A 12,100-nucleotide genomic window follows, 5' to 3' on the forward strand; every position below is an offset into this window, starting at 1 on the left:
TCGTTCCCACCCACTCCGGCGCGGGGGGGGCGCCCTGTTTTCCCCCTCTCTATTTCCCAAACAAGCCCTGGCCCTGGCCCTGACAGTTGTCAGGCTAAATATTTTGTGTGCGGCAGCCGAAAACAAAAGTGAAGGGGCCGCAGGGTCCGGGCAGGGTCCCTGGGGGCCTCTGCTATCCCGGCGGTCCCCGGCTACCGGCCGGACACGGCGAGCGGGACCCGACACGGTGCGGCAGCGTCCGAGGTGGGACGGGGAAGGGGCCCTGGGGGTCCCGCTCGGGGATGGGGCCGAGGGCGCTGGGTGCCCCGCGGCTGGGGGTGATGCTGCTGCTTCTTGGCCACCTCCCGCTGCCCCCTGTGTGGGCTCCCTCCGAAAGTAAGTGCTTGGGACGGGGTCGGGGGCGGGGTGGGGGCTGCTTGCTTGGGGGGGCAGTTCTGGGGCGGGGAGGCTGCCTGGTGATGCCTGTGCTCGGGGGTCTGCAGGAGACGAACCCTGAGGCAAAGCTCTTCGGGTGTTCCCTGTCTCAGTTTGCCCCGATGGCAGCACCCCCAGTGCTGCAGACCCCCCGTTTTGGGCTGGAAGGGTGAAGCGTGGGACCCCCCTGTTGCTGCGGTGAGATGAGAGGACTGTGGTGGGGGGCTTGACCAGAGATGGGGGCAGGAGTCCCTGAGCCCTACCGGGATGGTGGAAAATTTTCACAGGAGTCGGGGTGGGGTGGGAAAGGCTGGGGAGGGGGTGCGTGGTGGGGAGGGGGCAGCTGTGGGTCCTGGGTCTCATGGCCACAACAGGGGACCAGCTGGGGGTACCAGGAGGGTCTCTCATTTCTCCTGCTTTCCCCTTTCCCTGCCACCCGTGCCTCAGTTCCCCCAACCACCGAGGGGCTGTGCTGGGGGGTTGGAGCAATGGAGGAGAGGGGCGAAGTATTCAAGAGCTGCCCCAGGGACACACCTCACTGTCCCTGCTGCCACCTGGACCCCTGTCCTCCCAGAGGCATGGGTGCCCCTCTCTCCTTACGGGGTGACTTTGCAAGGTCAGGGAGGTGACAGTGGCAGTGGGACCTGCAACTCTGGGGGTTGGTGCTGCATTCGTGGCTGGCTCTGTAGGAGGATGGAGAGATCCTCCAGTCCTCACGGGGAGGGGACAGGGCTCCCAGTGAGGGGCTGAGCTTGGTGCGGTGCTGGGGTGAGGTGCCACAGGCAGCTGCCAGAGCCACTGTGCCCGGTGGGCCACGGTGCCCACAGTTCATGGGTGACACCAAGAGGGGAAAAATGCCACCAGGCATGAGGTCAAAAGGACACGGCTGTGAGCCACTGGCCCAGGCTGGCTGCAGACAGATGGAGGGTGAACCACACACCCGATCCCCTCTAGGACCTGGACCTGGTGCCTGGCTGGGGATGCTGTCAGTGGGAAGTTCTTTGCTTGTCCTGGCTCTTGCATCCCTGCTGGGGCCACGAAACAGGAGATGCTGGGGCTCATGCTGCCTATTTCTGGGTGGAAAAACCTCAGGACAGCCAACGTGGGGCCGGGCTGGTGCCACATGGACACCTGTGGTAGCCTTGTGTACCATATTACCAGTCTGGGCATGACAGGGAGTTAATGGGGATGACCTAGCTGGAGCTGCCACTCACTGGGTAACCGTGTATTCGTGGGCAGGGAGATCTCGTGAGCTCCCACCGCTGCCCCACAACTCAGGGAAGGGGGAAAGCTGTCTGCACCCCCAGTCAGCTTACCCCGGGGTGGGCAGCAGGGCTGGGACGTGGTCCTGGGGCTGACATGGGGCAAGGCAGGCGCCTGGCCTGCCAGGCCTCATTACCATCACTGCTGATGGACATTCTGTGCCCCGGAGAGCCGCAGTGCGCCAGCTGCTGTCAGAGCCGCTCGCGTCTCCCCGGCTGCCCAAACCAATTCCAGCCACACTTGACAAGCAGCGCCAGGATATTAAACCCCCCTGAGCATCACCTGGGGGATCTGTGGGTGGGGGATGAGGGTCAGCTGCCCCATCCCTGCTGCCCATGGGGTCCCCCTCTTGCCACCGCAGTCTGCGGCAGCATGGACATCCGCAATGACGTCTCCCAGCTGCGGAAGCTGGAGAACTGCTCCATCATCGAGGGCAACTTGCAGATCCTGCTGATGTTCACCACGGGCGCCGAGGACTTTCAAGGGCTCAGCTTCCCTCGCCTGCTCATGATCACGGAGTACCTGCTCCTTTTCCGCGTCTACGGGCTGGAGAGCCTGCGGGATCTCTTCCCCAACCTCTCCGTCATCCGCGGCACCAACCTCTTCTTCAGCTATGCCTTGGTCATCTTCGAGATGCCTCACCTGCGGGACGTGGGGCTGCACAGCCTGGGTCACATCCTGCGCGGTTCAGTCCGCATTGAGCGCAATCAGGAGCTCTGCCACCTCTCCACCATCGACTGGGGGCTGCTGCTGCCCGACAGCGGGGACAGCACCTACATAGTTGGCAATAAGTTGGCTGAAGAGTGCGCTGACGTCTGCCCGGGCATCCTGGACGTGGAGAAGCCGTGTGTGCAGACCAGCGTCAATGGACAGCTGGATTATCGCTGCTGGACCTCCAGCTACTGCCAGAAAGGTGGGTGCCGCTGGCACGGGGCTCAGGTGTGCTGGCTGCTTTTCTGGGATGGTTCTGGTTTGTACTGTAGGGCAAACTGGGAGGGCACTGGGGGAGGGCGGTGGAACTACAGTGGGATGGCAGGCCCCAGTACGTGGCTGTTGCTCCCCTGCAACCGGGAGCATGCTGTGCTGTGCTGTGCCGTGCCGTGCTGTGCCGTGCCGTGCTGTGCCGTGCCATGCTGTGCCGTGCCGTGCCGTGCCGTGCCATGCTGGCAGCATGGCCGGGTAACCAGATCCGTGCTGTATCATCCTCTGGAGGAGAGGCCAGCTCCTGGCTGCCGTGTTTTCCCAGCAGCGAGGTAAATACAGGCCCCTCCTCAGCTCGTTTGCAGTAAACAGGAGACCTGGTAATGAAATATATACTATAAACACAGATTCTTATCGGGGCTGCAACTTCGGCTGTGGCCCTGGCCCGGCTGCACCGGGCAGATGGGGTTCAGTATGGGCTGAGACCCACCTCGTCCATCTGTCTGTCCTGCTGTCCCTCCTTGAAGCCCCTCATCCACCCATCTAGCTACTCACTCAGCCACCCATCAAGACAGCCACTCACCATATGGCTGTCCATCCGTTCCTCCATCCCTTTGTGCATCCCTCCATCCACCCCGCCATGCCTCCATCCATTCTTCCATCAATCCATCCCTACCTCCCTGCATCCCTCCCTGCATACCTGTATCCCTCCCTGCATACCTGTATCCTCCTCTTTCTCCCTCCATCCCTGCATACCCACATCCCAGCATCCCTCCTTCTGTCCCTGCATCCCTCCATCCCTGCATCACATCCTTCCCTTCATGCCACCATCCATCCCTCCCTCCATATCTGCATTCCTCCATCACTGCATTCATCCCCACATTCCTCCCTCCCTGCATCCATCACAACCTTCCCTCCCTCCCTGCATCCCTTCATCCCACCATCCACCCCTCCATCCCTGCATCACTCCATCCGTCCGTCCATCCATCCATCCATCCATCCATCCATCCATCCATCCATCCCTCCATCCCTCCATCCCTCCATCCCTCCATCCCCACATCACTCCATATATCTCTCCATCCCACCCTTCCTCCTGTTTTCCCCCAGCCCCGGAGGATGTCCGCAGGCCCCCCAGCCCTTCTCACCTTTCTCCTCTCCCCCATGCACACCCAATCCCAGCCATGCTGCCCAAAGCTGGGATTTGTGCCTGTCGGTCCCTCCTGCCCACGTGCCATGTCTCCCCTCACAGTGTGCCCATGCGGTGTGGGCTCAGCATGCACGGCAACAGGCGAGTGCTGCCACACCGAGTGCCTGGGGGGCTGCAGCCGCCCCCGCGACAGCCGAGCCTGTGTCGCCTGCCGCCACTTCCACTTCAACGGGCACTGCCTGCCCTCCTGCCCAACCCGCACCTACGAGTATGAGGGCTGGCGCTGCGTCACCGCCGAGTACTGTGCCAGCCTCCGCAAGGTCTCCGACAACCCCCGGGATGCCTCCAAGTTCGTCATACACCAGCGGCAGTGCCTCTCTGAGTGTCCCTCGGGATACACCAGAAATGAGAGCAGGTGAGGGTGTCCCTGGTGCCCCCGGCATGGGCACAGTGGTGGCACATTGACCAGCTCATGTCCCATCCCTGTCACCTTGCCCACAGCATGTTCTGCCACAAGTGCGAGGGGCTGTGTCCCAAGGAGTGCAAGGTGGGCACCAAGACCATCGATTCGACAAGGGCGGCGCAGGAGCTGGCAGGCTGCACCCTCATCGAGGGGAACCTCATCCTCAACATCCGCCGGGGCTGTGAGTGCTGGATCCAGCCCCCTACAACCATCCTGCAGGGGAGAGCTGCTGTGGAGGACAGGGGTGGAGGAAGGGGGTCTTTTCCCTTGCAGAGTGAATTAATGCAGGGGTGCCCCTCTCCCTGAGCTCACGCAGTGGGTTGTCCCCAGATAACCTGGCCTCGGAGCTGCAGAGGAGCCTGGGGCTCATCGAGACCATCACAGGCTTTCTGAAAATCAAACACTCCTTTGCCCTCGTGTCCTTGTCCTTCTTCAAGAACCTCAAGCTGATCCGTGGTGACTCCATGGTGGATGGGTGAGGATGGTGTGGGTTTGGGGGACACACGTGGCTCTGGAGTGCCCTTGCCCACTGCCTCCATCCACATCTCCTCCCCCAGGAATTACACCCTCTATGTCCTGGACAACCAGAACCTGCAGCAGCTCTGGGACTGGAGCCACCACATCCTCTCCATCCCTGTGGGCAAGATGTACTTTGCATTCAATCCCAAGCTGTGCCTGGCCGAGATCTATCGCATGGAGGAGGTGACAGGCACCAAGGGGCGGCAGAACAAGGCGGAGATCAACCCCCGCACCAACGGGGATCGGGCGTCCTGTGAGTACGGGGATGAGGACAACTGGCAGTGCCGTGACCCCCTGTCTGAGCCCTGCCTCCTCCCCCCAGGTAAGACCCAGACCCTGCGCTTCATCTCCAACATCACCGAGTCTGATCGCATCTTCCTCAAGTGGGAGCGGTACCGACCCCCTGAGTATCGGGACCTCCTCAGCTTCATTGTCTACTACAAGGAGTCGTAAGTGGTCCCTGTTGCCCGCTTGTCCCCATTGTGGAGGGCTTGGGAATCCCAGCCTATGGTGTCCTTTGTTCCTGCTGGACACCCAGGGGTCCTGAGACCCTCCCTGATGCCTGGTGTGGGACAGACCCTTCCAGAACGTTTCAGAGTATGTGGGGCAGGACGCCTGTGGGGCCCAGAGTTGGAACGTGCTGGATGTGGATCTGCCACTCAGCAGCGAGCAGGATCCAGGGGTGACACTGCTCAACCTCCGTCCCTGGACCCAATACGCCATCTTCGTGCGTGCCATCACCCTCACCACAGCTGAGGAAGGACGCAACTACGGGGCGCAGAGCGAGGTGGTTTACATCCGCACCATGCCAGCGGGTAAGGGGCTGTCAGGGGGCTGGGGATGCCCACGGTGGACCCCCCAGGAAACGCTGACCACCCCTGTGTCCCCCCAGCCCCAACAGTGCCCCGGGACGTCATCTCCATGTCCAACTCCTCCTCCCACATCGTGGTGCGTTGGAAGCCACCCACACAACGCAACGGCAACATCACCTACTACCTGGTGCTGTGGCAGCAGCTGGCTGAGGACATGGAGCTCTACATCAATGATTACTGCCACAAAGGTGAGGCCAGGCAGGGCAGGGGCAGCGCTACAGCCAAGGACACCAGTGGAACAGGGATTTTCCCACTGAGCCAGGCTCTGCCAGCCCTGCACGTTGCTGCCCACAGGCCTGAAGCTGCCCACCAGCAGTGCAGACACACGCTTTGGGTTTGGGGACGGCCCCGAAGGGGAGCAGGATGCGGAGGAGCGGTGCTGTCCCTGCCGCCCCACTGACGGGCAGCTCCGCATGGAGGACGAGGCTGAATCCTTCCAGAAGAAGTTTGAGAACTTCCTCCACAATTCCATCACCATCCCCAGGTGCCATCTGGGGGGTGTCCCTGCTTTGGGGGGCCCCCCCAAGCTGGGTGCGTGGGTCTGCCTGGGTGGGGGGTCCAGTGGCTGTTCCCGGCAGACCCTTTAACTGATTTCCTGCTGTCTCAGGCCACCCTGGAAGGTGACATCCATCAATAAGAGCCCACAGAGGTGAGCAGGGACCACAAAAGTCTGGGAGATCTCTCCTCCCTAGTCGATTTTGGGGGACAACCCAGATGCTTTGGCTCCCCACAACCCCGTCCCCATGTCCTGCAGGACCCTAAAGCAGCGCAGGGACGTGGTGGCAGTCACATCTCCTACCAATGCCTCCTCAGCAGAGCCTCAGGCCCCGAGCCGCCCCAGAGGTGAGCACAAACCTGACTTCCAGATCTTCGAGGACAAGGTGGTGCGTGACCGGGCGGTGCTGTCACGGCTGCGCCACTTCACTGAGTACCGCATCGACATCCACGCCTGCAACCATGCTGCGCAAACCGTGGGCTGCAGCGCCGCCACCTTCGTCTTTGCCAGGACCATGCCTGAGTGTGCGTCCCCAGCCTCCCCCCTGCCAAACCCCACCCCAGCCATGCTGGGATGTACTGGGATGTTGTTGAGATGGGGGATGGGCAGTGGGTTGGCGTCCAGGTGATGCCCCCAGGAGATGACTCCTTCCATGCCCCTCTCCAGTGCAAGCTGACAATATTCCCGGCAATGTCACATGGGAGCCAGCAAGCAAGAACAGCGTCCTGCTACGCTGGGAAGAGCCCAGGAACCCCAATGGGCTCATCCTCAAGTATGAGATTAAGTACAGCCGGGAGAGTGAGGTGAGAACCCCATGTAGCATCTGCTGCCTGGCCTTGCTAGGTCTGGTTACTGGGGTACAGCACCCATGCCGTGTTGTGCCATGCCGTGCCATGCCATGCCGTGCCATGCCATGCCATGCTGTCCCGTCCCATCCCGTCCTGTCCCATCCCATGCCATCCCATGCCATGCCATCCCATCCCATCCCATCCCAACCCATCCCATCCCATCCATCTCTCTCCCAAGCCTGACACATGGCTGTGGGGGATGAAGCCCCTTTGTCACCCACATATTGTCCCATCCAGGAGGTCACCACTGTTGTTTGTGTCTCACGCCACCGCTACTCCAAGTATGGGGGTGTCCACCTGGCTCTGCTCCAGCCAGGGAATTACTCGGCCAAGGTCCGGGCAACCTCTCTGGCTGGCAATGGGTCATGGACGGGGCTCGTCAAGTTTTACATCCTGGGGCCAGGTACCTGCAGGGGACAGGGGGAACATCAGCAGGGCAGGGAGAGGGGGAGCTGTGGGGTCAGGGAGCTGGGGCTCAGAGGGTGCTGTTGGGTCAGGGCACTGAGGAATCTGGCAAAGGTGCTGGGCTGGTCTGCAGAAGATGGGAACTCTTGCTGGACTGGGGAGCTGAGGGATTGAGGGATGTTCCTGGCCTGGGACACTGGAGGATCACAGAATCACAGAATCTTTTGGTTTGGAAAACGCGTCCAAGATCATCAAGTCAAACCATGCTTTCAGCTCTGCCAAGGCCACCACTAACCCATGTCCCCAAGTGCCACATCCACATGTCTGTTAAATCCCCCCAGGGATGGGAACTTCACCACTGCCCTGGGCAGCCTGCTCCAATGCTTCTCAATTTTCCCCAATATCCAATCTAAACCTCCACTGGCACAACCTGAGGCCATTTCACTTTGTTTTGTCCCTTTTTCCCTGGGAGCAGAGCCTGACCCCACCTGGCTGCACCCTCCTGTCAGGGAATTGTGGAGAGTGAGAAGGTCCCCCTGAGCCTCCTTTGCTCCAGGCTGAGCCTTGCCCAGCTCCCTCAGCCTCTCCTGGTGCTCCAGTCCATTCCCCAGCTCCGTTCCCTTCTCTGGACGCTCTCCAGCTCCTCAACGTCTTTCTTGTCATGAGAGGTCCAAAACTGACCCTAGAACTTGAGGTCCCTCAGCAGTGTCCAGCACTCACTTTCTCCTCAGCTCTCCTTTGGGTACTGATGGATTTACAGAAACACTTTTTATTGTCTCTTATGGCAGATTCAGCTCTAGTTGGGCTTTGGCCCTTCTCATTTTCATTCTTGTCCTGAGCTCTCTCAGATCCTTCTGAACTTCCTGTCCCCTCTTCCAAAGGTCAGAACTTCTTTTTCTCTGAGTTCCAGCCAAACACCTCTGCACAGCCAGGCTGGTCTTCTTCCCATCCTTCATTCAAGGATGCTGCTGCATTGCGGAGTTGGGGGATTGGGGGTTGCTGCTGGATTTGGACACTGGGTCTTCTGATGGACTGGGGGATCGGGGGAATTGGGGAATGCTCTGGGACAGGGACACACCAGGACCAGAGGGTGCTGCTGCTCTGGAGAGCTGGGGGGTCCCCCTCTCTGGCCCAGTGGTGGTTGTGGGACAGGTGTCCCATATGAGATGGGATGAGTGCCCAGACCCTGACTCATCGCTGTCTGCTCCCGGCAGCCGAGGAGGAGTCTGGCAGCTTCTACGTCTTGCTCACCGTCACGCCTGTGGTGCTCATGGTGCTCATCTCCTGCCTGGCCGTCTTCGTCTTCTTCTACAACAAGAAGAGGTAATGATGCCCCTGCACCCCCAGTGCTGGGCTGGGGTGGAGTCTGGCCAAGCAAGTGCTGGGAGGGGCTGGGGGGAGGCAGCAGCTCCAAGCACTGCCCACCCCTGGCAGGAACAATGATGGGTACCCCAGCGGGACTCTCTACGCCTCCGTCAACCCTGAGTACTTCAGCGCCTCAGACAGTACGTGAGGACATGGGATGGGCAGGGGCTGCCCTGAGGGGCTGCCGAGCCCTTTCCTTGCTGGGGTCACACTGGAGGGGACAGGGATGGGATGGGATGGGATGGGATGGGATGGGATGGGATGGGATGGGATGGGATGGGATGGGATGGGATGGGATGGAGATGAGTGTGGGGGTGGGGACAGAGATGGGGGTGGAGATGGAGATGGGGACAGGGAGGAGGATGGTGATGGAATGGAGATGAGGAGAATGATGATGGGAGTGGGGATGGGATGATGATGGAGATGATGGAGATGGAGATGGAGATGGAGATGGAGATGGAGATGGAGATGGAGATGGAGATGGAGATGGAGATGGAGATGGAGATGGGAAAGGGAATGGGAATGGCAGTGGGATGGGGACAGAGAGGAGGATGGTAATAGGATGGAGACAAGAATGAGAATGGGATGGGGACAAAGATGGGGATGGGGATAGGGATGGAGATGGGGATGGGAATGGGAAGGAGAGGGGCATGGAGATGGAGATGGAGATGGAGATGGAGATGGAGATGGAGATGGAGATGGAGATGGAGATGGAGATGACAATGGGAGTGGGATGGGAATTGGCACAGGGAGGACGATGGTGATGGACTGGAGATGGGGATGAGAAAAGGATGGGGATGAGGGTGAGGATGAGGATGAGGATGAGGATGGGATGGAGTTGAGGATGGGAATGGGATGGAGGTGGAGATGGGGGCAGGCATGAGGATAGGAATGGGATGAGGACAGGCAAATGAGGACGGTGATGAGATGAGGATGGGGACAGGGACTAGGACAGTGACGGCATGGAGATGGGCATGGGCATGGGCATGGGCATGGAGATGGGGATGGGGATGGGCATGGGCATGGAGATGGGGATGGGGATGGGGATGGGGATGGGGATGGGGATGGGGATGGGGATGGGCATGGGGATGGGGATGGGCATGGGCATGGGCATGGGCATGGGATGAGAATGAGGATGGGGATGCAGATGGGGTTAGTTATAGTGATGGGGATGGGGTGATCCCCACTCACCCCACAGTGTACATGCCTGATGAGTGGGAGGTGTCCCGGGAGAAGATCACAGTGATCCGGGAGCTGGGACAGGGCTCCTTTGGGATGGTGTATGAGGGGGTGGCACTGGGGCTGGTCACGGAGGGAGAGGAGACCAAGGTGGCCCTGAAGACAGTCAACGAGTTGGCCACCATGCGGGAGCGCATAGAGTTCCTCAACGAGGCGTCTGTCATGAAAGCCTTCAAGTGCCACCACGTGGTAGGTGTGGCAGCCTGAGGGGGAGGGAGGGGACATGGGGGATCTGGCCACTCACATGCCAGCCCTCTTTGTCCCTGCAGGTCCGTCTGCTCGGCGTTGTATCCCAGGGCCAGCCAGCTTTGGTCATCATGGAGCTGATGACACGTGGAGACCTGAAGAGCTACCTGCGATCACTGAGGCCCGAAGCTGAGGTGAGGGGCTGTCCAGGTGCCAGGGCAAGGGGACACCCACCCTGTTCTGGGGGAATCCTGGTGTGCCCCTGCCCCAGCCCTGACTGTGTACATGGTGCAGAACAACCCTGGGCTGCCGCCGCCATCGCTCAAGGACATGATCCAGATGGCGGGGGAGATCGCCGATGGCATGGCCTACCTCAACGCCAACAAGTTCGTGCACCGGGACCTGGCTGCCCGGAACTGCATGGTGTCCGAGGACTTCACTGTCAAGATTGGAGGTGGGCAGCCAGTGGCAGGCAGGCTGTGCCAGCCCTGTGTCTCCTGCTGCTCACACCTTCATTCCTCCTCCTCCTCCTCCTCCGCCAGATTTCGGCATGACCCGGGATATCTACGAGACAGATTATTACCGGAAAGGGGGCAAGGGGCTCCTCCCTGTGCGCTGGATGTCCCCCGAGGCACTCAAGGATGGCATCTTCAACACGCAGTCTGATGTGTGGTAGGTGCTGAGATGGGGGGAGCTGGGGGGATCTGGGGATTCCCGGCTGAGCAGCGGCACTCTGGCAGGTCCTTCGGCGTGGTGCTGTGGGAGATTGCCACCCTGGCTGAGCAGCCCTACCAGGGCATGTCCAACGAGCAGGTCCTGCGCTTTGTCATGGACAATGGCATCCTGGAGCGTCCCGACAACTGCCCTGACAAGCTGTGAGTGCTGGGGGACACCCCCTCACATTCCCACCCTGCTGTGGGAAAGGCTGGCAGGGGAAATCCTGGTCTCTGCAGTGCTGGGAGAGCTGTGAGGGGCTGGAGCCCCCCAAACCTAGCAGGTGCTCTCTCTCCTGCAGCCACGAGCTGATGTGCCTGTGCTGGCAGCAGAACCCACGCCAGCGCCCCTCCTTCATCCAGCTACTGGAGCGCATCAAGGACCATATGGCACCTGCTTTCCGCACCCTCTCCTTCTTCTACAGCCCCGAGAATGGCCACCATGGCTCAAGAGAACCTTCTGATGCTGAGACAGATCCATCCCCTGAAGAGGATGAGCACCCTGTATCCCCCCTGCCCAAGGACCACAGCTCTGGCCAGCTCCCCAATGGGATGGCCTGACTCTGACCCCAGGGTGTCCTTGGACCCCTGCTGGACTCTGCACCCCATGCCCTTCTCCAGCCACCCCCCACTGCTGGGAACCCCCTGCATTATTTATTGCTTCCAAGGGCCCAGCCAAGGAGTGGGTGCCTTGGGAAGAGGGCAGCAGCAAGAGCAAGGATATTCAATGGGTTGCATTTTCCCAGAAAATAAATTAGGGGTGCTCCAAGTCGGGGGGAGGGAGTGGGGGGCTGCTGGCTGGGAGAAGAACAGCCCAATATTTCCTATTTTTTTGGGAGGGGGGGCGGTAATGTGAATGTGAAAGTGGGTAACAGTGTTTGGTATTCCGGGTCCCCCATCAACCTGCCTCTGTCATCACTCCCCAGCTGCCTGGCAAACAAGTCAGTAACCCCTGTGACTCCCAGGCAGGGAAACTGAGTCACGGAGCAACCCTGCAGCAGGAGAAGCCTGAGGTTGCCCTGATGCCTCTCCCCAGTTCCCTGCACTGGGACCAGTGCTGAGGCCGTGCTGATCTGCAGAAGGGACTTCATTGTCTAATCGGCGGCCGTGGGATGAGCACAAATAAAGGGGATGAAGCTCAGCTGTGGCAGTGCCTGGTTCGGGGGGATCGCAGGGTGAGGGGACAGCATGCGGGGCTTCCCACTCCCCATCCCACCAGCCCCACCCGCGTCCTGCGGCTTTGCCCTGC

The 12,100-nt window shown here is 60.5% G+C and overlaps 1 protein-coding gene across 3 annotated transcripts; it reads left to right on the forward strand.

Annotated features, from left to right (window-relative positions):
- The first annotated feature begins 101 nt into the window (after positions 1-101).
- On the forward strand, positions 102-11,623 carry INSRR (insulin receptor related receptor). Of its 3 annotated transcripts, XM_085082444.1 has the most exons (22): positions 102-375; positions 2,039-2,590; positions 3,848-4,160; positions 4,247-4,389; positions 4,539-4,683; positions 4,766-4,980; positions 5,050-5,176; positions 5,304-5,542; positions 5,620-5,787; positions 5,894-6,083; positions 6,207-6,248; positions 6,354-6,619; positions 6,762-6,898; positions 7,181-7,346; positions 8,563-8,671; positions 8,783-8,853; positions 9,912-10,141; positions 10,222-10,332; positions 10,433-10,592; positions 10,681-10,810; positions 10,879-11,013; positions 11,154-11,623. In XM_085082444.1, exons 1-22 carry the CDS (start codon positions 282-284, stop codon positions 11,410-11,412), a joined length of 4,002 nt encoding a protein of 1,333 aa, XP_084938570.1. In that variant the 5' UTR covers positions 102-281; the 3' UTR covers positions 11,413-11,623. The 3 variants fall into 3 exon arrangements, with proteins under 3 accessions (XP_084938570.1, XP_084938569.1, XP_084938568.1); XM_085082443.1 differs by lacking the exon at positions 102-375 and having other exon boundaries at positions 1,769-2,590; XM_085082442.1 differs by lacking the exon at positions 102-375 and having other exon boundaries at positions 1,769-2,590; positions 4,766-5,176.
- Positions 11,624-12,100: the final 477 nt, after the last annotated feature.

This window comes from Lichenostomus cassidix, chromosome 25 (assembly GCF_008360975.1).
Source record: "Lichenostomus cassidix isolate B80296 chromosome 25, HeHo_3.0, whole genome shotgun sequence".
In the NCBI taxonomy this organism is placed as follows: domain Eukaryota; kingdom Metazoa; phylum Chordata; class Aves; order Passeriformes; family Meliphagidae; genus Lichenostomus; species Lichenostomus cassidix.

Coding starts and splice junctions, on each gene's coding strand:
- INSRR (XM_085082442.1), top strand. CDS start 1,774: ATGGGGCAAGGCAGGCGCCTGGCCTGCCAGGCCTCATTACCATCACTG. Junction 4,684..4,765: donor GGTGACTCCATGGTGGATGG/GTGAGGATGGTG, acceptor CTCCTCCCCCAG/GAATTACACCCTCTATGTCC. Junction 10,593..10,680: donor CTTCACTGTCAAGATTGGAG/GTGGGCAGCCAG, acceptor CTCCTCCGCCAG/ATTTCGGCATGACCCGGGAT.